Raw genomic sequence first — 22,750 nt, forward strand, 5'->3', positions numbered from 1 at the left:
CCTCTCTTTTTCTCATCCCCATAGCCAAAGGCTTAATAAGTCCTGCAGGCTGCTTCTCCTAAATACATATGCAAAATCCACACACTTGTGTTTTTGACTCTATCATCTCTCATCTGGAGTATTGTCATAGTCTGCTAACTGGTTTCCCTGCTTTCATGCTTTTCCTCCAATAATCCATTCCCAGAGAGAATTTTTTAAATATGTAGGTGGGATATTGTGGCTCACTGCTTTAAAACCCTCTGGTTGCTTCCCATCACACTTAGAATAAAATTCAAATTCCTCAACAATACTTATAAGGCACTCCATGACTTAGCCCAGGCATCAGTAGGTTTTTCTGTAAAGGACCAGATAGAACATATTTCAGGTTTTGGGTGCCTATGTGGTCTCTGTTGCAACTGCTCAATTCTGCTATTAGACTCTATCATAGACAATATGGTAAACAAATGAATGTGGCTATGTTCCAACAAGTTTGTTTACAAAAACAGTCAATGGTCTGGGTTTGGCCTGTGGATTATAGTTGCCATATCCCTGATCCAGCCCCTTCCTACTTTTCCAATTCCATTGCACACCACTCTGCCCTTCACTATGGCCCAGCGCTACTCCCCAAGGCTGGAAGCCAAGATGGTGGCCACCAGTTTCTTCCCTTCCTATATGCTAATGTCACGTCCTTTGAATATGCTGACTCCATGATTGTGTGTGATTAAATTAATGTTCTGGGACTTCTGAGCTGAGGCTTTAAGATTAGCAGCTTCTGCTGTCTCTCTTGGAATCCAGCTACCATGTTGTAAGAAACCAAAAGCCTCACAGATAAGACACATGGAGGAGAACTGAGGAGCCCTGGGCCATAACCTCAGATGAGCCCCCAGCCAGCAGCATTGACTGCCGGCCATGTGACTAAGCCATCTTGGATGTTCCAGCCTAGTCAACCTTCCACGTGACGGCAGCCAGCTAGCATCACATGGAACAGAACTTTCTAGCTGAGTCTAGTCATCTTACAGAATTGAAGAGATAAAACAGTTATTACTTTTAGCCATTAAGTTTTGATGTTTTGTTTTGCAGCAACAGATAATGGAACACTGACCTGGTTTCTGTTCCTCAAACCTACCTAGCTCATTCCCGCATAAGCAGCAGCTGCTCTCTCTGCTTAGAACACATTTTCCCCCGGTGAGTCACTTGGTTGGTTCACTTCATCTTTCTATTCCTTACAGATTTTTCAAATAGACTCAGAACCAACACATCATTTCATTTTCAGATCAACCTGTAGCACCTCAGTTTTCCATTGGAAAGTCACCCTTTCTTTACTTTCAGCCCATGTGGCTGAACACCCTCCTTTCTCACCCCACCCTCCTCTGGACTCCAGGGCAACTTGTAATTGAGGCCAAGCCAATGAGTAACTTTACTCCCTGCCCCTGAGTCAATAACTGAGGGCTTAGTTATTGATTCAGGGAAGAGTGTATGAGCCAAATCAGTTCAAGAAGAGTTAGTCCCAGGAGTTATTGGTGAGGAGAGACTCTTAGCTGGGGTTGTTAAGCTGCTTCAACATAAGCCTGGAGCTGCTAGTGCCCAGCTGGTTAGCACAAGGGGCAGGTGTGTCTGGGAAGGGAGGCAACACAGAGGAGGACAGGGCAGAGACAGAGAGAGAATGCTGGATGTAACCATACCTGAAGCTAAATTTACTTGGGCTTTTCAGTTACACGAGCCAGTACGCTTTCCACTCCACTATTGCCTCTCATTTCCTTTGGTGAAGTCAGTTTGAGATGTGCTTCTGTCACTTGCTCTTAAAATATCAATTGCTTGACTCATCCTCTACCCTTTCCACCAAATATTAGGTTGAACCGTATGAAATGGCCATTCTTGTAGATTAAAATGACTGAATAACAGTAATTTTATATGCAAATTTATTCAGACACTTCCAGAGATGGGGCATTCACTGCTATTGAGGCAGCCCAATTAATAATTGAACAGATTTATCCAATAGAATGTTTTAAAAAAATTGTCCAGGTGCAGTGGCTCACGCCTGTAAGCCCAATGCTTTTGGAGGCTGAAACAGGAGCATCATTTGAAGCCAAGAGTTCGAGACCAGTCTAGGCAACATAGTAAGACCCTTGTCCCTACAAAAAAAATTGGTGGTGCATTCCTGTAGTCCTGCCTACTCAGGAGACTGAGTCAGGAGGATCACTTGAGTTCAAGAATTAGAGTTTACAGTGAACTGTGCTCACACCACTGGACTCCAGCCTGAGCAACAGAATAAGACCCTGTCTCTATTAAAACACACATACACACACCACAAATCCATCTTCCTGATGCTTCTCAGTTCTGAGCACTCTCCTCTGAGCACATTTCCTGTATTGTGTAGCATTTGACAACAAAAATGCCAAGAGGGAGGTCCCCTCCCTGCCTGGTGATAATCCAGGCAGAAAAGCATGAGATTATCACCTTTTTATTATAGGCACAGTGCTTGTAGAAATGCATTCTAAGATGTCTAACTTTTAAAAAATGTGCTGCCCTAAGCCATGTCTTCTCTATCTTGTTCTAGTTTATTCCAAACTAAGCTCAGGACCTTACAGTTAACTCCAGTGATTTTTACCATATTCAGTTTAGTTCACCACCTTTCCACTTTTTGCCCACTGGGTCAAAGTTTTTATTCATTATTATCTCCAAAGTTGTTAGGATACAACAACACAATGCAAATAAAATGCCAAGATATTTGTGGATCATGATTGTCCAATCCAGGGTGGATTTTGCAAGCTTGGGAAGTGAGCAGTCTTTATATTCATCCAAGTCACTACTACAAATGTTGAAAAGGACAGAACTGATAATTAAGCCCAAAGGAATGTATGTGGTTGGACAGTGATTCACTAACCTTTAGGTTTGGTTGTTCAGTCAGTACTACTTCCCTGACCTGGGTCAGCAACATCCTTGTTTCTCAGCCTTGTCTACACAAAGTAATAGTGTAGTCTACATGAAGTAATCAATATCTTGCTGAAATCTATAAGGGGCTCCTCATTATTGAGTATTCGTTATCCTGTTCCTGAAGTTAAGTAGAGCAGTGTGTCATTTAGGACAGACCGAGCTACTGTAGCAAATAGACTCAGATGTTTAATGATTCTACATGATGGAATGTTATTTCTAGCACAGGTAACAAGAAATCAGGGTGCTCAAGTTGGTGGGGGTGCTATCCTCCATGCAGTCACTCAGGGATCTAGGTTGTCTCCATCTTGTAAATCTGTCATTCTCCAGGGCCCCACTGTCATCTGCATCCAGTCAAAGAAGAGGAAAACACACAAAGGAGCACATGTGAGTGATTTTTGTCAGACAGGCATGAAAGTGGCATGTCACTGCTGTTCACTTTGTCACAAAGCCACACCTAGCCAAATGGTAGGTAGGGAAATGCCGTTGACTTTGTTGCGTAAAGAAGGGGAGAATGGATTTGGTGGACAGCTAGTTATCTCCACCATAGACAGCTAACATCATTATGATACAAAATTAATCACTCATAAACTGACTACACATCCATTCCTTTCAAAACCAAGCTTCCACCACTGCCCATTGTGTCACAGTCTTTGTTCATTATTTTCTCTATAGTTGTCAGGTTACAACAGCACAATGCAACATAAATTACATAAATATTGATGGCAAAGTGAAACTGTCAGTCTTGCAAAATAAGCAAGATTTTAAAAAAATTAGGAAAGCAATTTTGGGGAACTGCCCTAATCATTTGCTAAGCCATTGACATATGAGGGAACAGCAGCATTAGATGAGAGAAAAATCTTTGAGGATAAGGACCAAAAAGATACTTCAAATGAGAATGATTTGAATATCAAAGAGGTAAGAGAGACACCTGGGAAAATTCACAAAGACCTCAGCTATTTTTGCCAAAATTACACTGTTCGTGATTGTGCTGTGAAAGTCAAATCTGAATCGACCAATTTTTTATTATATGATCATATAATTTTACCAGAAAAACATATGCAAAAATTCCTCAACAGCTGATTGATTCATTTTTGTGATTATTGTTATTTTAAGAATCAGCTGGCTGGAGTCCTCTTGCCTGGCTTCCCCTCCAAGACTCAATCTCTAAATGTTGGGATGCCCCAGAGCTGTGTTCTGGTCCTCTTTTCTTCCACATCTCCCCCTTCTAAGTGATTTCAGTCCCTTGATCTCATTCAGTCCCTTGGCTTTAAATATCATCTACATGCAGTTGACTCCTAAATTTATATCTGCAATCTTGGCCTGTCCCCTGGGCTTCAGACGTCTATCCTACTGTCTACTTGACATCTCTACTTGAGTGTTTAATAGCCTTCAGACTTGGGTGCCTGAAAACAGGCTTCCTGATTGCAAAACTGTTTCTTAAGTCTCCCCTGCCTCACTCCGTAAATGGCAGCTTCAGTCCGCTGCTTGCTCAAGCCAAAATCTTGAGTTATTCTTGATGTCTCTGCCTCTGCCCTCCCCTGCCCCCCCATCAGATGGAATTGCAAGTTTTGTTGGGGCTAATTTCCAAATATAACCTAAATCAACTCCAGTCCATCTCCCCACTACCGTCGGACCCCAAGCCCAGGCAGCCACATCTCTCACTAGGGCCCCTGGGACAGCCTCCTGACCTGTATCCCTGCTCCTGCTCTTGCCTTCATGGCCATTTCATGTCCACACAGCAGCCCCAGTGATCACTGAAGCAAATACATCAACTGTGTCATTCTTCAAATTCAATCCCTTCAGTGCTTCCCATCGCTTTTATAATAACTGTAAAAAGTTATTATAAAACCTATTATAAAGGCTGGACGTGGTGACTCATGCCTATAATCCCAGCACGTTGGGAGGCCAAGGCGGGCGGATCACTTGAGCCCAGGAGTTCAAGATCAGTCTGGGCAACATAGTAAGACCCCATCTCTATTTTTAAAAAATAAAAAATAAAAATTCAAAACCAAAATAGACTAGCTAGTGATAAAGATAATTGCTATGAAGAAAACAAAATAGGGTAATGAGATAGAGAGGTATTTTAATCCATTCTCACACTGTTAGGAAGAAATACCTGAACCTGGGTAATTAAAGGACAGAAGTTGAATTGACTGACAGTTCTGCATTGCCTGGGGAGGCCTCAGGAGACTTACAGTCATGCTGGAAGGCAAAGGAGAAGCAGGCACCTTCTTCACAGGGTGGCAGGACAGAGTGAGTGCAAGCAGGTGAAATGCCAGACACTTATAAAACTATCAGATCTTGTGAGAACTCATTCATTATCACGAGAACAGGATGGAGGAAACTGCCCCCATGATCCAACCACTTACCACCAGGTCCCTTCCATGACACAATTCGAGATGAGATCTGGGTGGGGATACAGCCAAACTATACAGGGAGGGCTGGAGGAGAAACTGCTCTAGATGGGAGTTGGAGAAGGTCTCGCTATGGATGTGACATCTGGGCTGAGATGTGGATGATGAGAAGTCAGGCAGCTGTGCCCTGGAGGAGAGAGCGATGCAGACAGCAGAAACTCTGAGGACAGAGCCAGCTGACAGCCCATGTGGTGGTCAGAGTGAGCCAGGAGGAGAGGTGGTGAGAGGAAGTGTAAGGTGTGGGTACAAGTCAGATGAGGTGGGGCCTGGAAGGCTGCAGAGAAGAGTTTAGGTTTATAAAAGTGCTTTTATAGTAGCCTTTTTATAATAGGTTTTATTTTATTGTTTGTCTATTTATTTATTTATTATTTTTTGAGGCGGAGTTTCGCTCTTGTTGCCTAGGCGGGAGTGCAGTGGCGTGATCTCGGCTCATCGCAACCTCTGCCTCGCGGGATCCAGTGATTCTCCTGCCTCAGCCTCCTGAGTACCTAGGATTACAGACATGCGCCACCATACCTGGCTAATTTTGTATTTTTAGTAGAGACGAGGTTTCTCCATGTTGGCCAGGCTGGTTTTGAACTCCCAACCTCAGGTGATCTGCCCGCCTCAGCCTCCCAAAGTGCTAGGGTTACAGGCTTGAGCCACTGCACCCGGCCTATTTGTTTTTATTTTTTGAGACAGGGTTTCTCTCCTGTCACCCAGGCTGGAGTGCAGTGGCACGATCTTGGCTTACTGCAACCTCTGCCTACCCACTTGAAGTGGGTTCAAGTGATTCTTCCACTTCAGCCTCCTGAGTAGCTGGGATTACAGGTGACCGCCACCATGCCTGGCTAATTTTTGTATTTTTAGTAGAGACGGGGTTTCACCATTTTGGCCAGGTTGGTCTCAAACTCCTGACCTCAGGTGATCCCAAAGTGTTGGGATTACAGGGTGTGAGCCACCATGCTGGCCTATGTTGCTTTTTTATGTATTTAACCATTTGTCTGTCTTCCCTTGGACTAGAAGCTCCACTAGAGCAGAGGCTTTGTCTCCTTTGTTCACTGTCATATTTTTACTTGCCAGAGGCTGTCACATAATACAAGGCCAATAAATACTTGTCAAATAAATAAATAAATATTTCTTATATTTTTAAAATACAAGAAAAATTTCTTAACATTATTTTAAGTTTTATCTTCCAGAGTAAAGTCCTGATAAATACCCTTTTTCACCATTTAATATGGAATTTTGGCTTCCTTTATAAGTGAATTTATTTAAGTGGCCTTTTCCTGGACCATTTATCTTGGTCTATCTTGCTTCTTTCCTTCCTTAGATTTCTTAGACTAATAAACCATGGAATAAGGAAGTGAGGGCTGTGCTGACATGATTTGTTCTTGGTTAACCCGAGCTGGGTCATGGTGATGAGTCATTTTTCTTCTTGGGACACAGAAGTACCCTCTCCTCCTTAAAATCCATTCTAGAATAGTGTCTGCAAAATGTTATGCTCATTGGTTTGCAGAGTATAGAACTTTCTTTCTTCTGTTTCCCCCCCCCCCCTTTTTTTTAGCAAGGGCCATCACTTCAACAGGATCTTTCTTCTTCTTTTTTTTTTTTTTTAACTTTTAATGGAACACTTCCCAAATTTGCATGTCATGGTTGTGCAGAGCCATGCTAGTCTTCTCAGTATAATTCCAATTTTAGTATACGTGCTGCTGAAACAAGCACTCTTCCTTCTTTTTATTATTTATTTATTTATTTATTTATTTATTTATTTATTTATGTTTGAGATGGAATCTTGCTCTGCTGCCCAGGCTGGAGTGCAGTGGCACTATCTTGGCTCATTGCAACCTCTGCCTCCTAGGTTCAAGCAATTCTCCTGTCTCAGCCTCCCTAGTAGCTGGGACTACAGTTGCATGCCACGGCGTCCGGCTAATTTTTGTATTTTTAGTAGAGATGGTTTTACCATATTGGTCAGGCTGGTCTCAAACTCCTGACCTCAGGTGATCCACCTGCCTCAGCCTCCCAAAGTGCTGGGATTACAGGTGTGAGCCACCACACCCGGGCTCTCTTTTTAATGGAACACTTTCCATCTCCAGGATTCCAGCACCGTCCTAAATATCTGTAAGTCCTCTAAGACTACAGATAGACACCGAAAATCTCTTTCCTTGGTTCTCTGTGTGCTGTGGCCTGTAATTCATCCGAGTCAAGAGACAAGTTTAACTCAATTTAGACACAAATAAAGGTTCTCATTAGAGGGGAGTGGCCACATTGGAAGACAATTTGGCAACACACTGATGTCACTGAATCAGTGAATTAAACAGATGCCTCTTTAATGTGAAGGCTCTGATCCCTTTCAAAGAACTGGCTTCTATAGACCCTTGAATTCTTAGAACCAATCATTTGGGGTCAAAAAATATTGTTGAAGGGTTTATGGTCTACCTTAAAATTCTCTTCCACCTTGCTGTGTGCCATGATCCTTAGGGGTCGCTGGGAAGAGAAGAGAGAGTCGGCAGGAAGACCTACGGAGCCAGCTTTCCTGCAACACTGTACCATGGGGGGCTCTGGGGAGAGGTCAGACATTTACCTGTGTGTGGCCTGCCGTGTGTAAGTGGTCTGCCAATAGGATTCTGAGGTTAATTTGAGACTACATGCCATCCTAAAGGGGCCAGCCAGCCATCCCATCTCCTCCACACTCTTGCTAATCAGAGATGTCTGCATTTTCATGTTAGATCACTGTTTTCATGTTTAGTTTAGTTTTTTTTTTTTCCCCCGAGGGACCTTGCTAGTGCAGGGGATGGGGGTGGGGTGTGGTGGCTGCGCACCCATGCATGAGTCCCTCCCCACCCCACGCTGCTGCAAGCCTCCTTCGTGTTAGTTTTAACTGCTGGCTCAAATTTATAAAGGCTGTGTCAGCCAGGCAGCACAACCCCAGGCCTGATCCCATCAGTCGCTTCCAGTTTGCAACCTCTGACCTAAGGTGCCACGTAAATATCACTGGTGGAGAAAGAGGGGATGCTGGTTGTCAGTTTCTTCTGACATTGACACCAGAGTGTGATGTGAATGCAGATTCATTCTTAGTCCAGACAGCAGTTTCTGTTCTAGGAGTTAACAGGTAGTTACAAAGCATTTTTACTTTACTTTACTTTATTTATTTAGAAACAGGGTTCCCTATCTGTTGTCTAGGCTGGAATGAAGTAGTGCAGTCTTGGTTCACTTCAGCCTCAACCTCCTGGGTGCAAGCAATCCTCCCATCTCAGGCTCTGGAGTAGTTAGGACTACAGGTGCACACCACCACACCTAACTAGTTTTTGTATTTTTTTGTAGAGATGGGGTCTTGCTATGTTGTCCAGGCTGGTGTTGAACTCCAGCTTCAAGTGATCCTCCCACTTTGGCCTCCCAAAGTGCTGAGATTGCAGATGTGAGCCAGCACACCTAGCTCACAAAGCATTAAAAAAAAAAATGGCGTTGCAGGGAATCTTAATTTAAATGGCATTGAAGTTTGACAGAAAGAGTCTTAACTTCACAATGAGGGAATCATGTGGCTGCTGCTTTGGGGCACCTTTTTTTTTTTTTTTTTTGAGATAGGGTTTCACTCTGTCACCCAGGCTACAGTGCCATGGCACTTTCTTAGCTCACTTCTGCCTCGAGCTCCTGGTCTCAAGTGATCCTCCTTCCTCACTTTCCTGGGTAGTTAGGACTATAGGCACGCAGCACCACACTCCGCTAATTTTTAAAAATTTTTTGGTAGAGATGTGGGGAGGCTCTTACTATGTTGCCCAGGCTGGTCTTGAATTTCTGGACTCAAGCGATCCTCCTCCCTTGGCCTCTCAAAGTGCTGGGATTACAGGTGTGAGACACTCACCTGGCCTGGGGCCCAGGTTTCGTGAGGGCCTGTCTCCCCAAGTAAAGGACTAGGAATTTGTCATCTACATGTTTGGGACCCTCAAACTGGCCCTGGAAATAGTGCATGCGTATAGTAGGGGCTGAAAAGTGTGCTGAATTACTGTTGCTTTCTGCAGATCTAGATCTAAAAACAAAAAACAAAACAAAAATACAAATGAATTAATGTTGCTGACCATTTTCACTTGCAAACTTCACTTTAAAAACATTCAATAAAAACTCTTGGCTGGGTGTGGTGGCTCACGCCCGTGATCCCAGCACTTTGGGAGACCGAGGCAGGTGGATCAGGAGTTCAAGATCAGCCTGGCCAACGTGGTGAAACTTCATCTCTACTAAAAATATAGAAATTAGCTGGGTGTGGTGGCAGGCGCCTGTAATCCCAGCTACACAGGAGGCTGAGGCAGGAGAATGGCTTGAACCCAGGAGGCGGAGGTTGCAGTGAGCTGAGATCATGCCACTGCACTCCAGCCTAGGTGACATAGTGAGACTCTGTCCCCCCAAGAAAACAAACTAAACTAAAAAAACCCCAACTCTTTGGCTGAGCATTGGTGGCTCACACCTGTAATCCCAGCACTTTATCTTAGCTACTGAGTACAGGTACAAAGTAATAAGACCGTGTGGGATTGAACCAGGGTTGGGATTATACCAAGTGCTTACCGTGGTCGTGGAGAAGCGTGAGGGAGTTGTGGCTGGCTGCAGGTGTGGTGATTTTAATGATGGGCAATGGAATCTAAGCTAGACCAAATGGGAAGTGTGGACATAAGAGGGTGAGGGACTGTAAAAGAGTCTAGGGAGCCATGATGAAGCCCTGAATCAAGGGTTAGAAAGATGGAAGTGATTTGGAGACTGTACTGTAGGAAAATCCACTCGTCCTTGCTGACTAGGTTCATTGGGACTCTCAAACCACAGGTGGGTCCTCAGCACAGCCTTGCAATTATAATATATTCCCATGGTCAACTCAGTCACCAACTCTCCTGGCCAGCTCTTTCACAAAGCCTCTCTCCTCCAACCTCCAATGCCCTCTGCCCTCCATCCCCTCATTCTCAGCTGATGACGTGGCTCATTATTTTGCTGAAAAAACAGAAGCAATCAGAAGAGGCTGATCATCAGGCTAATGGATCTCCTTTGTCTCTTCTGACCCTAGCTCCTCAGTGTCCACTGAGTCAATTTCTCATACACTAGCCAGAGTTATTATATGAGCACTCACTCAGAACAAAATTCAAATTCCTTACCATGACCTAAAGCGTCTCCATGGTCTACCCACATGCTTGCCTCTGATTTCATCTCCCTCCCTGTCTCCCTGGCTGTGTCTGTCCTACCCACATGGATCTCCTTGCTTTTTTTTGCAATACCCAAGACATATTCCCACCTCAGGACCTTTGCACATGCTGCTTCAGTCTCTGGAGTGTTCTTTCCCCAAAAGTATATGTGGTAGGCTTTCTCATTTCTTTCTCTCTTTTTTTGAGATGGAGTTTCACTCTTATCACCCACACTGGAGTGCAGTGGTGCGATCTTGGCTCATTACAACCTCTACCTCCTGCGTTCAGGTGATTCTCCTGCCTCAACCTCCAGAGTAGCTGGGATTATAGGCATGAGCCACCACACCTGACCAGTACGCATTATTTTAAATTTGTCTTTAAATTCCACAAAACAATAATAAACATATCCTTTTTGTGAAAAAGAAAAACATTACTGAGAAACTGAGTTTCCTTTGATCCCCTGCCCCCATCCCAGCCAATCCTAGGCCACTCCCTGCTCCCTTTTTCCCAGAGGTAGCCACTCTTTACTGGGTATAAATCCTTCCAGGCCTTTTGCTATGCATTTATGTGCACGACATATGTGCCAATAGGGAATATATACAGTTGTCCCTTGATTTCCCTGGGGGATTGGTTTCTGGATCCCTGTAATGCTAAAATCTGAGGTGCTTACATCCCCTGCAGAAAATGGCAGTGTTTACCTGTAACCTACATACAACCTCCTGTATACTTTATTTAATTTAATTTTTCATTAAAAACATGTTTGTTTGTTTTTGAGATAGGATCTCCCTCTGTCACCCAGGCTGGAGTGCAGTGGCATGATCAGGGGTCACTGCAGCTTTGACTTCCCGGGCTCAAGTGATCTACCTCAGCTTCTAGAGTAGCTGGAACTACAGGCATGTGCTACCACGCCTTGCTAATTTAAAACAATTTTTATTAGAGATGAGGTGTTTTTTTCCCTTTTCTTTTCTTTCTTTTTTTTTTTTTTTTTTTGAGAGAAAGTCTCACTCTGTCATCCAGGCTGGAGTGCAGTGGCACCATCTCGGTTCACTGCAACCTCTGCCTCCCAGCTTCAAGTGATTCTTCTGCCTCAGCCTCCCGAGTAGCTGGGATTACAGGCGTGCGCCACCATGCCCAGCTGAGTTTTGTATTTTTAGTAGAGACGGGGTTTCACCATGTTGCTCTGGCTGGTCTCAAACTCTTGCCTCGGACTCCCAAAGTGCTAGGATTACAGACGTGAGCCACTACACCTGGCCTAGAGATGAGGTCTTGCTTTGTTGCCCAGGCTGGTCTCAAACACCTGGCCTCTAGTGATCCTCCTTCCTGCCTCGGCCTCCCAAAGGACTGAGATTACAGGCATGAGCCACCACGTCTGGCCCCTCCTGTATACTTTATTATTTATATATTTATTTATTTTCAGACAAGTCTTGCTGTCACCTAAGCTGGAGGGCAGTGGTGCAATCTCGGCTCACCGCAACCTCCGCCTCCTGGGCTTAAGCAATCTTCCTATCTCAGCCTCCTAAATAGCTGCAACTACAGGCATGAGCCACCACACTTGGCTAATTTTTTGTATTTTTTGTAGAGATGGTGTTTTACCATGTTGTCCAGGCTGGTCTTGAACTCCTGAGCTCAAGCAGCCCACCTGCCTCGGCTTCCCAAAGTGTTGAGATTACAGGCATGAACCACCATGAGCAGCCCCTCCTGTATACTTTAAATCATCTCTACATTTCTTACCTGCAATACCTAATACAATGCAAATATGTACATAGTTCTCATATATGGTATTTTTTTTTTTTTTCTAGAGAGAGAGCCAGTCTTGCTTTGTTGCCCAGGCTGGTCTGGAACTCCTGGCCTCAAGTGATCCTCCTGCCTCAGCCTCCCAAAATGCTAGGATTACAGGTGTAAGCCACCACTCCTGGCCATGTATTTTTAAATATGTATTTTTTTAATTGTTGTGTTTTTTTCCCCCCGAATATTTTCTATCTGTGGTTAGTTGAATTTACACATGTGGAACCTGAGAGGCTGTGGAGGATTGACTGTATATAGTACTGCCTGTGGTTTGTTTATTTTTCTTATTTTAACTTTAGAAACACTATTGGGATTAACACTATAGCTGGTCCAGATCTCCAAAAAATAAGACAACAAAAGTCTGAACTGATGTTCTTGAGCAGTTGGCCTATGTCTCACAGATACGTTTTGCTCTTGACCTAAGCTGAAGCAGGAATGTGATTTGGAGTTTGTCATTTGCAATGGAGAGGATGGGGTTCTGCTAGCTGAGAAGCATTTATCGTAGTCAGGGCTGACCCCAGAGGCCTCTGTTTATTTCAAACTCTGTCTCTCAGTTTATTCAGAGCTAGGATGTACCTGCAACGTTGGAGGCTCAAATCCAAGCTGTGTTCCCAAGTGACTCCTATGCTATCTTGTCCCTGGCTTCATCTATCATTGGAAAACCAAAAGCAACTATGTCTTTAGCAAGGAGCTTTGAAACACCTCTTACAGAATTGCTGACTTATCCTTGATTTAAAGAGCAATGAACAGGCCTGACCTTCTTAGAAACAAACCATGGCACTACCTCCAGGAAATAGGACAATTTTCCTTTGACAGTGGACTATAGTGCCAGCGTGTATGGGGTGGTGCCTTTCCCTAGGAGTAACCCTCTAGCCTAGTTTCTGATAAAACCACCAGAAGCAGGACTATTTATTTATTTGAGAAGGGGTCTGGCTGTATTGCCCAGGCTGGTCTTGAACTCCTGGCCTCAAGTGATCCTTGTGTCCTGGCATCTCAAAGAACTGGGATTACAGATATGAGCTACCACGTAGTGCCAGACACAGGTTTTGTAAGGTGGTTTTGATGATAGGTTCTCAGAAAGAAGCTCCATTCTCAAGCAAATTTGTCCACCAAACTCAGAGCAGATGGGCTACAGGCCTCCGTGTAGAACATGTGCACGTTCTGCATTTCTCAAAGGAAGGAGATGTGAGCAGCTATGTGCTCACCTGCTTTGCCAAGGTCATCCTTTGGGTTCCCCTGACATCACAGTGGCCCTGACATTTCATAAAAGCACACACATGCCTCTTCGGTTTGGCCTTTTCGGATGCTGTGTCTGCCAGGCCAACTCTGTCTCCCTACTTGTTGATGGTGGGCAGGAAGTCTCACTAATTCATAAATTCTTGGCCAGAGTGTGCCCATCAACGGGGGTTACACTTGCCACCTCCTTAAAAAGGCTGTGTCAGCCCACAGGCATTCCAGCTCAATGCATTCTCCATGCTTCCCGGCTATTCAGGTAGGACCGCCGCACCTCTGTGTTTGGTACGGGGCTCGCCCCGAGAGGCCGCAGCCTTCGGCAATGCATCCGTGCACGGAGCTGCAGCTGGCTCTCCTTCTACACTCCTGTGTCTATATAAGCGCACATTTTAGTTTGCTTTTCTGGGCAAATCTTTGAGTAGGCGCCATTCCCAAGGTTCGCTCAAGGGGAGGAATGTGCTTTGGGTACAGGGTTTCGGCAAGTCTTGGTCCTGAGGTCCAGGGTCACTAAACGCAGGCTTCGGAAGGCGACTTCAGCGGGAAATCACCCCACGCCTCCTACCACACACAACGCGCTTCGGAGGAGGGCGGGAGAAGGGGACTTCCGAAAGCGGGAGGCTTGCCTTACGCAGTTGAGATATATCCGGGCTGCTAAGTTACAAGGGGGTGGGGGCTCTCCTATTTTGCCACCTTGGAGATGTGGAGGGAGCTGGGGTTTTGTGACGGAGACCTGGGTAGCTGGGACTGGCCGAGGAGCACCCAGCCCGGGCGGGACCGGGGCGGAGCGGGCGCTGCGCTGACTGCCGCGGCAGAAAGGGGGCAGCCGCGCCCATTTCCTCTGCTCCGCCGCGGCCAGAGGGATCCGCATCGGCGAGCTGTGCCTCCCGGGTGTCGGCCCCGTCGGCTACCCGACCGTGCCCGGCTGTGGCGAGGCGGCTCCAGCCCAGCCTGTGGCGCCCGCGACCCCCAGGGCACTCCCGAGCCCACTGCGCGGCGCGCGTGGCGACTGCACTCATGGACGCGGCACCGAAGCGGAGCCGCTCGGAGGAGCCAGCCGAGCTCCTGCCGCCTGCACGGGACGAGGAGGAGGAGGAGGAGGAAGAGGGGATGGAGCAGGGGCTGGAGGAGGAAGAAGAGGTGGACCCCCGAATCCAGGTAGGGCGCGCGGGGTCACCCCGCATCCGGGCTTCGCGAGGGCTGCTGCGGAGGTCGGCGTCTACGCGTACATCCACTTCGCAGCCCCCAGTGACTGTGGTCCGGGGACTGGCGGCCACATACGGTGGCAGGAGACGATCTGTATGCTCTGTTTCCTCGTCTCCACAATGAGGAGCCTACAGTGCCCGCGTGGATGCGGCCTGACTCTATTGCGGGGAGCCCCCCGCAGACCCCTAGCAGGATCGGGGTCGCCGCAGCGTGCCTGGTGGTTCGGGCGGATGTGCAACAAAGGGAAAAAGGGGGCGGGGGCGCCATGGTATCCTCGGGGGTACCCCCCGCCCGGCCGCCACGGCACCGCGGGCAAGGCATGGCTTCCAGGCTCTGCGAGGAGGGGTTGCCCGCGTGGGCGCCGGGCACCGTAGGCGGGTGGGCGTTGCCCGCCCCTGCAGCGCGGGCTGGCACTGGTACCCCGGGTGCAGAGTCCTCACCTGCCAAGGTGCCCGCCCTGAGCCGTTTTCCTTCTCTGATTCATTGTTAGAGAACTGAGCATCTTATTGTCACCACCGGCTCAACGGTCTGCCTGGCCTGAAATTGCTTAAAACCCTGTTTTTTCTTGTTTTGAGGTTGGCCTTGAACAGAAATCAGGGACAACTGATGCGCAAAGCTGACGCGTGGAGGCGGCGAGGGGATTGGGCTGGCTGACTGTGCCTCCATTTCCAAGAGAGATGATTAAAAAACAATTTCCAAGCCGAGATCTAGGAGTGACAGTTTAACCTCTTCACCCCGAAGCAAAAAGCAGAGCAAATCCCTTTCTAAGACCCGGTTTATTCTATCTTTTCAGTAAATCATTTTTTAAAAATTGCTTTTAAGCATGTTCTGTAATTTCTGGATCGCTAATTGGTTTTTTAGTGCACAGATCAATTTAAAAGCTCACTTAACTCAGTGGTTGGGGTTTAAATGAATTGTTTTGTCAGGTTAGCAAGATAAAGATCAGGTGGAAAAAAAATCCTTGCATTAGGAATGCTATTAATTAAAATAATTGGTTTGGAATAAATCGTGTGTTATTGGCATGGGATTATGTTAGCAAGATCCTTTGTTTGCATAGTAAAGATGAGTTAAGTTCATGTTGGATGCTTTTCACAAAATGTCAGTTTGTAAATGTTTATTGAAATGAATGGGATTAAAGCTAGTTTAAAACATCCAGCTAAGTAGGTTGAATAATGGGCAGTGTGAAAAGATTTTCACCCTTTACAGAAAAATAATTCTGGTAAGTTAATACCAGAATTCTGCCCTTGATGATTTCACTGGGTTTATATTTTTGGCCTGGCCTTGCTTATTGTCTTTTATTGTTTTCTAAGCAAAGTTCTTGCTCAAGGCAGATAGTGCTGTTTTGATGAGGCCATTAAACCATTTGTAACAGGTGGGATTTACCTGAAGTCACATACCTGGAATATTTGACCTCTGACAAATTCCAAATGTCTCTGAAGACATTGTCAAAAAGGACACCCTCAAGAAAATGGTTTCAGAAACGCCGACATTCATTTGCATTTCTAGCCAAGCCTCAACTGTTTGCCTTAAGAATTAATACCGATTCTTCCCTTTTCCTGCAGACTGGGCTGGGGTAATTTTTCAGGTTATGGACTGAGTTATACTGGAAACAAAAGACGGATCCCATAAGTCTTTTTTTCTCCCTCTTTTCTTCACCAGGGAGAACTGGAGAAGTTAAATCAGTCCACGGATGATATCAACAGACGGGAGACTGAACTCGAGGTACAGAGAGCTGAGTTCCTGTTCTTGGTGGAGTGATGTCACTCACACCGGCACAAGGCTGGTTAATTTTGTCTTCATAGCTGGAGGGTTATTGCTGGACCCCCCTCCTTGGGAGTTGAGCAACAGCTCCCTGACAGAATAAAATACACCACTGAGCTCAACCTGTGGGCGGAACGCATGTGGATCCAATTTCACATGTTGTTTTTCATTATGGAAGCTCCATGGGGCCTAAATCAAGTCTGTGCAGAGCGTTACACAACGCTTAAGCCCCAAGTTTTCATGTGACTGAAAGGATAGAGGGGAAAATTAGCTGAGCTCTTGAATGGAGAAGAATGAATGAGCTCACAAAATCTCTTACATGTTCAGGGCGGTTCCTGTCATTTGTCCTGGAAAGCATTGTGTTGTTTCCTCTGACTTTGACCATTTTTTGACTTTCCTGTCCTAATAACTCACCGCCGCCTTCTGCTTTCCTGCTCATTTCTTTATTGTCTGCTTGTGCATAGAATATAATTATAATGGTAACAAAAAGCTGTTTAGACTGGAAAGGCCTTTCCTACTGGGAAAAATCTTGGGAGACTAAAACTTGATTTAGGTTTCATGTGCATTTTCCAACCGGAGCGTAAACAAGTTAGCATTCATCACAGCCTCTGATTAGTTTCCACCCCTTTCCAGTAGTGGTTGCTTTTACCACCCATCAGCAAATTTGAACAACCACTGTATGTATTCAGGAGACTGTGAATTGACTGTCAGAGCCCGGGAGGGACTCTCAGCGCAGTTTCCCAGTGCAGGGAGCTGTTGGCGAAGTCTGTTTCTGTAGCAGGAGAAACAGCAGAAGTCAGTGGAAGGGACAAGAAGCACATGGTCCCTAAGAGTGAGGGTGTGGGAGATAGGAATATAATATGCCAGGATTCACAGGCAGCCTTGATTTCTGCTGCATGCGTAGGCCCGGGAGTTACCAAATCTGGATGTAGCAATGTGGATTAAAAAGCCTGTTGCTCTGAGCTGTGTGAAGGGTTATCGCTAACCACCTCCATTTCCATCGTAGGTGTACAAGAACACGGGCTGTCCTTCTCCCTAAGTAAAATGTATGCTTATTTACATTTCTTTCACTTATGAATTGAGTCTGTGTGTGATGTGGGGTAACCCAAACCTCTTAGGATCTCAGATTTCTAATGCATTAAACAACAAAACCCTTACCATTCCTATAGGGCTTTAGCATTTACAGAGTGTTTTTTACACGTTTTATCTCATTCCATCCTGTCACACCAGCCTAGAGCTATGCTGTCCCATATGGTAGCCATGTGCAATGTATGGCTATTTGAATTTAATTAATTTTTTTTTTTTGACACAGTGTCTTACTCTGTCGCCCAGGTTGGGGTGCAGTGGTGCGATGTCTGCTCTCTGCAACCGCCACCTCCTGGGCTCAAGTGATTCTCATTCCTCAGCTTCCTGAGTAGTTGGGATAACAGGTGTGTACCACCATGCCTGGCTAATGAGTTTAATTAAAATAAAGTAAGACAAAATTCTGTTCCTCAGTCACAATAGCCACGTTTCAAGAGCCCAGTTGCCACTATATTAAACAGTCTAGTTGCCACTGTATTAAACTACTATCATCATAGAATGTTCTGGCCTGGAGAACTAGGAGAATAGGGGCTATCTGCTTTCCAGATAAGGACTCAGAGACTTAGCATTTTATGATGATGCCTCAGAGGCAGGGCTCCCATCTTATAGTCCCAGGCATTTTCCAGATCTCCTCCAGTTCCTGCATTCTATTATCCCAGTGCAGTGGTGCAGTCACAGCTCACTGCAACCTCAAACTCCTGGGTTCAGGCAATCCTCCTGCATCATCCTCCCCAGTAGCTGAGACTACAGGTGTATGCCACCATACCCGGCTAATTTTTCATATTTTTAAACTTTTTTGTAAAGATGGGATCTTGCTCTGTTGACCAGGCTGTTCTTGAACTCCAGGCCTCAAAGTGATCCTCCCACCTTGACCTCCCAAAGTGCTGGGATCACAGGCATGAGTTGCCATACCCATCCTGGAAATATTCTTCTTCCGACGCTCCCTCCCCCCAACACCAAGGCATCAATTGATTCTAATTGCTCACCTACTATGTGCTGGCCACTGTTCTGGGTAATGAACAAGATGGCCCACATCTCAGCCCCTAGGGTGCTTACCTTCTTGGGGTGAGATTGGTTAATCTGTTCAATTCTTTTTAGCCCTGACTTTTGAATCCCATTTCTGAATACACTTAGGTATTTGTGTGTCACAGGAAGCCACCGGACAGGTGTTTCCTGCCTGACTCTGGAGAGCATTTGGAGCCGTGTGAGAGGCCAACTGGAGGGTGTGAGGGGGGTGGCCAGGGCTGGGCTGGGTTTCTGGCTGGTCTTTTCACGGTATTATACCCAAGACTGACTCATAGAAATATAATACGGGCTACATAAGCAATGAAAAACTCCCTAGTAGACACATTAAAAATGAAAAATAAACAGCCGAAATGAATTTAAATAGTTTGTTTAACCCGGAATATCCAAGACAGTACAATTTCAACATGGACTTGCTATTAAAAAATTACTGATATTTCACATATATTTTTATACTAAGTCTTTAAGATCTTTGGCATATTTTACACTTAGGGCACATTTCACTTGAGACTAGACATGTTTCAAGTGTTAGTAGCTACATGTGGCACTGGGAGGCACAGGTTTAACAGGTGTTTTCTGTCACAAAGGAGCCAGGTGGGATTTCACCCTTCACGCAGGGCACCAGCTGCTTGTCAGATACTGTTGACCACTGCATTTATGTGGGTGAACGAGACAAAGACCTTGCCCTCCAGGAGCTTATGTTTTTGGTTGGGGTGAGGAGCAGAGAGGGGGTAATAATTACTGGTGGTAATAGCTACAGTAAGAAATGTGACAGACGCTGGAGGGGCGCTGCAGGAGGACGTCTGAGCAGATGCCTGCAGGAGAGCCTCTGCAGAGGAACAGGTGGAGTGAGCCACTGGGGTGGTCAAGGGGGAGTATGCCCAAGGATAGGGGGCAGGAAAATGAGCCATTTTAATATACAGTCGAGTCTTTTGTTTTTTTCCTGCGACAGAGTCTCACTCTGTCACCCAGGCTGGAGTGCAGTGGCGCGATCTCGGCTCACTGCAACCTCTGCCTCCCGGGTTCAAGCAATTCTCCCGCCTCAGCCTCCGGAGTAGTAGCTGGGATTACAGGCGCCCGCCACCATGCCCAGCTAATTTTTGTATTTTTAGTAGAAACAGGGTTTCACCATGTTGGCCAGGCTGGTCTTCAACTGGCTGATCTTGAACTCCTGACCTTGTGTCGTCATCACCGCCCCCCACCCCCTGCCTGCTGCCCCGCCCCACCCGTCTCAGCCTCCCAAAGTGCTGGGATTACAGGTGTGAGCCACCGTGCCCAGTCTTGTTTTTGCAGTACTTGTATTCCCTAAAGTTGTGAACACTGAATTAGTGAATACGGAACCACTGTTGTAGGGAAAATTCAGGGCTCGGAGCAAGCCTGTGGTCACATCATTTTCATCAACTGATCAATATTAATCTTTTCAGTTTCCATTAAAAGATACTTTATTTATTATATACTATTGATTCATTAGCACTGAACTCAGGGCCGCTTACCTAACATGTATTTTCCCTGTAAGCCACATTATAGCCTGCTTATGCTCAGGAATGCTCACTAGACAGCACTTCAGCACTTCCCTTATGGGCCATTTTTAACAGCAAAATCACCAAAGAAAGCACAAAAGCGTGAAAGACATGGCACTAAGTAGACCATGAAAAGGACACTTGTTTACAGGCTGGGCATTGAAAGGAGGAGGTGGAGTGTCGCTCCTGTGTGTGTCGGTGAGTGAACCTGAAAGGGCTGCGTGTATTGATTTTGGGGTTATGTATAAATTTTAGTGAGTAGATGAATTCACAAGTATGGAATTGGCAAATAATGAAATAGTCTACTTTCAGGGACCCCAGGGGAAGGTATTTTGCTGTCCCCATTTCCTTTCTCTTTGCCTTTTGATTGCGATCTGGGGCATTCAGCACCTCTCATAATTTTTGTCTGATGAAGCTGAATTGGTGACCAGGCTTGTGGTAGGTGCGAATGTGCTCATACTGTGCTGCAGTTGTCCGTGGGTAGCTGTAGACCAAGGTGTTGCTCCTGAGGTCCACATTTAACATCCCATTTCTGGTCTTGGCCGTTTAAATTCCAGATTGTGAAAGGGCCTCTGGCAGCCGTCTGCCATGTCACTTGGATGTCTGTCTCTTCCTGCAACGTGGGTTTGCCTCTGACCTTATTTTGAACAGTGTTGGGTCTCCTTTGCACTCTGATTTGTATCAGCGAAAGCCAACCTTTTTAAGCTGTTAAAGGAGGAATCTTTTAACCAGAGAGGCCTTGGATATAAGCCTGATGTTTTAAGTTAGGAAGATAAACATTTTCCCACAGATCCAGTGATCCGTCAGCTTTATTTATTTATTAAAGAGACAGGGTCTCGTTCTGTCACTCAGGCTGGAGTGCAGTGGCACAGCCTCGGCTCACTGCAGACTCTGCCTCCTGGGTTCAAGCGATTCTCTAGCTTCAGCCTCCCAAGTAGCTGGGACCAAAGGCGCACACCACCATGCCTGGCTAATTTTTGTATTTTTAGTAGAGACGGGTTTTGCAGCATTGGCCAGGCAGGTTTCAAACTCCTGAGCTGAAAGCAATCTGCCTCCCTTGGCCTTCCAAAATGCTGGGATTACAGGCGTGAGCCACTGCACCTGACCAGCTTTTTAATTCACTAAGTATTTATTGAGCACCTACTACGTGATGGGGGCAGTTTTCGGTGATGGGGACAGAGTAGCGAAGAGAATGGACAGAAGTCCCTGCTCTTCTGAGGCTTACATTGCAGAGGGGGTGGAAAACGCAGTAAAGAGTTAAAGTAGCACAGTAGGTTATCTGATGTATGCGAAGGAGGCAAAGAGCTGGAAGGGGACTCAGCTGGTGGGTGTTTGGAGGCAAGGGGAGGGAGAGGAATGCAGTATTATCTGGAGAGAGTGAGCAAGCCTCAGGCCATGTGGGGGAAGAACATTCCAGCTGGAAGGCACATCTGTGCTAAGATGGGAGTGGGCCTGGCCTAGCTGAGGACCAGCAAGGGGGCCTTGTGCCAGGCTGGGGTGAGTAATGGATGGAAGAGGAGGTGATGAGTCAGAGATAAATGGGTCATTCAGGTGCGTGACAGCCCTGCCAGGTGAGGTAATAAAACTCAATATGCTGATGTAATTTTAAAATGCCTAGTTTATAGGTCTCTTTTCAAATGTTTGTTAAAACAGACGCCACACTGAGAATTTCTAAGTCTAATCAGAATAAAGATTTGTAATATTTCATGCCCATATATATGTGGTTTTAAGCACAACATGTAGTGTTTTCATCATTTCCCGTGCTTGCTCTGAAAGTGGGCTGTTCCAGGACTGTGAAGGGGTCCTTTCTTTTCCTCGTTGCTCAGGTCAGGTGGGAATAGTTTCTGCTTATACTGGCAGGGTGGTTTGAAAAATCTTTGTTTCTGAGTATCTGTGTTCCTCAAACACGCTTAAGCCAGCACTCATTATCTCTGCCTTTCCTCCCTCCAAAAACCAGCAAATGCTTTCTCTTAAAAACAAAACCTAAAACTTTTTATTTTTTATTTTTTGGACCCAAGGAGCAATGGTAGAACCAAAAACTCTGTTTTGAGCTTAGAAACTTGGAGGTGAGAGTGAACTGGAAGCTACCTGGCCCCTCTCTCATGAATTATTAGCACAAATCAGGAGAACAATTCAAAGGACAGTGATATGTCCCAGCACTTTCTGCATTAAAACATGTGTGGGTGGAATGCACTAGGGACTAGGTCCTGCAAGACTAAGTTTTGCTTTGAAGAAACTGCTAGGGAATGTTTGAAGCAATAGATAGACCGGGAGAGGGAGGAGTAACTGTTTCTTGAAGCTGCACCAGATTCCAGGCCTGGTGGCAGGCTGCCCGGTCTGAGCTGGCAGAGCCCCTGCAGCCCCGACTTTCTTGTACACAGGTGAGATCTGGTTGAAGTAAACATTGGCCTGGAGGCCTTCCTGCAGCAAATACTGTGTGGGGCGCTGGGGACCAGGGTGGTCAACAAATAATCAGGCATGTCCCTGCCTCATGGAGCTTGTCATCTCCTGGATCCAAGCGAGCAATTGTAGTCGGGGGAGGGGGATTCTGGGAGAGTCACTCAGGGCCCTTTGGGAGGCCAAAGCTTTGTTGAAATAGGGGGCATCAGAGTTGAGGTCTGCAGACCCCAAATAGTCTGAAGATAACATCCAAAGCAGCCTTAAAGTGGAGGAGGAAGAG

General features: G+C 46.0%; 1 protein-coding gene and 1 non-coding gene across 2 annotated transcripts in view; one reads left to right on the top strand and one right to left on the bottom strand.

Annotated features, from left to right (window-relative positions):
- Positions 1-6,922: 6,922 nt before the first annotated feature.
- On the bottom strand, positions 6,923-7,028 carry LOC111539551. The gene has a single exon (XR_002730713.1). It is a non-coding gene; the product is annotated as a U6 spliceosomal RNA (small nuclear RNA).
- Positions 7,029-14,133: 7,105 nt separating this feature from the next.
- The window catches only part of SH3BP5 (SH3 domain binding protein 5), a 77,535-nt gene continuing 68,918 nt past the window's right edge, over positions 14,134-22,750 (top strand). The window contains exons 1-2 of the mRNA XM_023207393.1: positions 14,134-14,635; positions 16,343-16,405. Coding sequence (XP_023063161.1) covers positions 14,495-14,635; positions 16,343-16,405 — 204 coding nt within the window. The 5' untranslated portion in view covers positions 14,134-14,494. The remainder of the gene's footprint in view (positions 14,636-16,342; positions 16,406-22,750) is intronic.

This window comes from Piliocolobus tephrosceles, chromosome 2 (assembly GCF_002776525.5).
Source record: "Piliocolobus tephrosceles isolate RC106 chromosome 2, ASM277652v3, whole genome shotgun sequence".
Lineage (NCBI taxonomy): Eukaryota > Metazoa > Chordata > Mammalia > Primates > Cercopithecidae > Piliocolobus > Piliocolobus tephrosceles.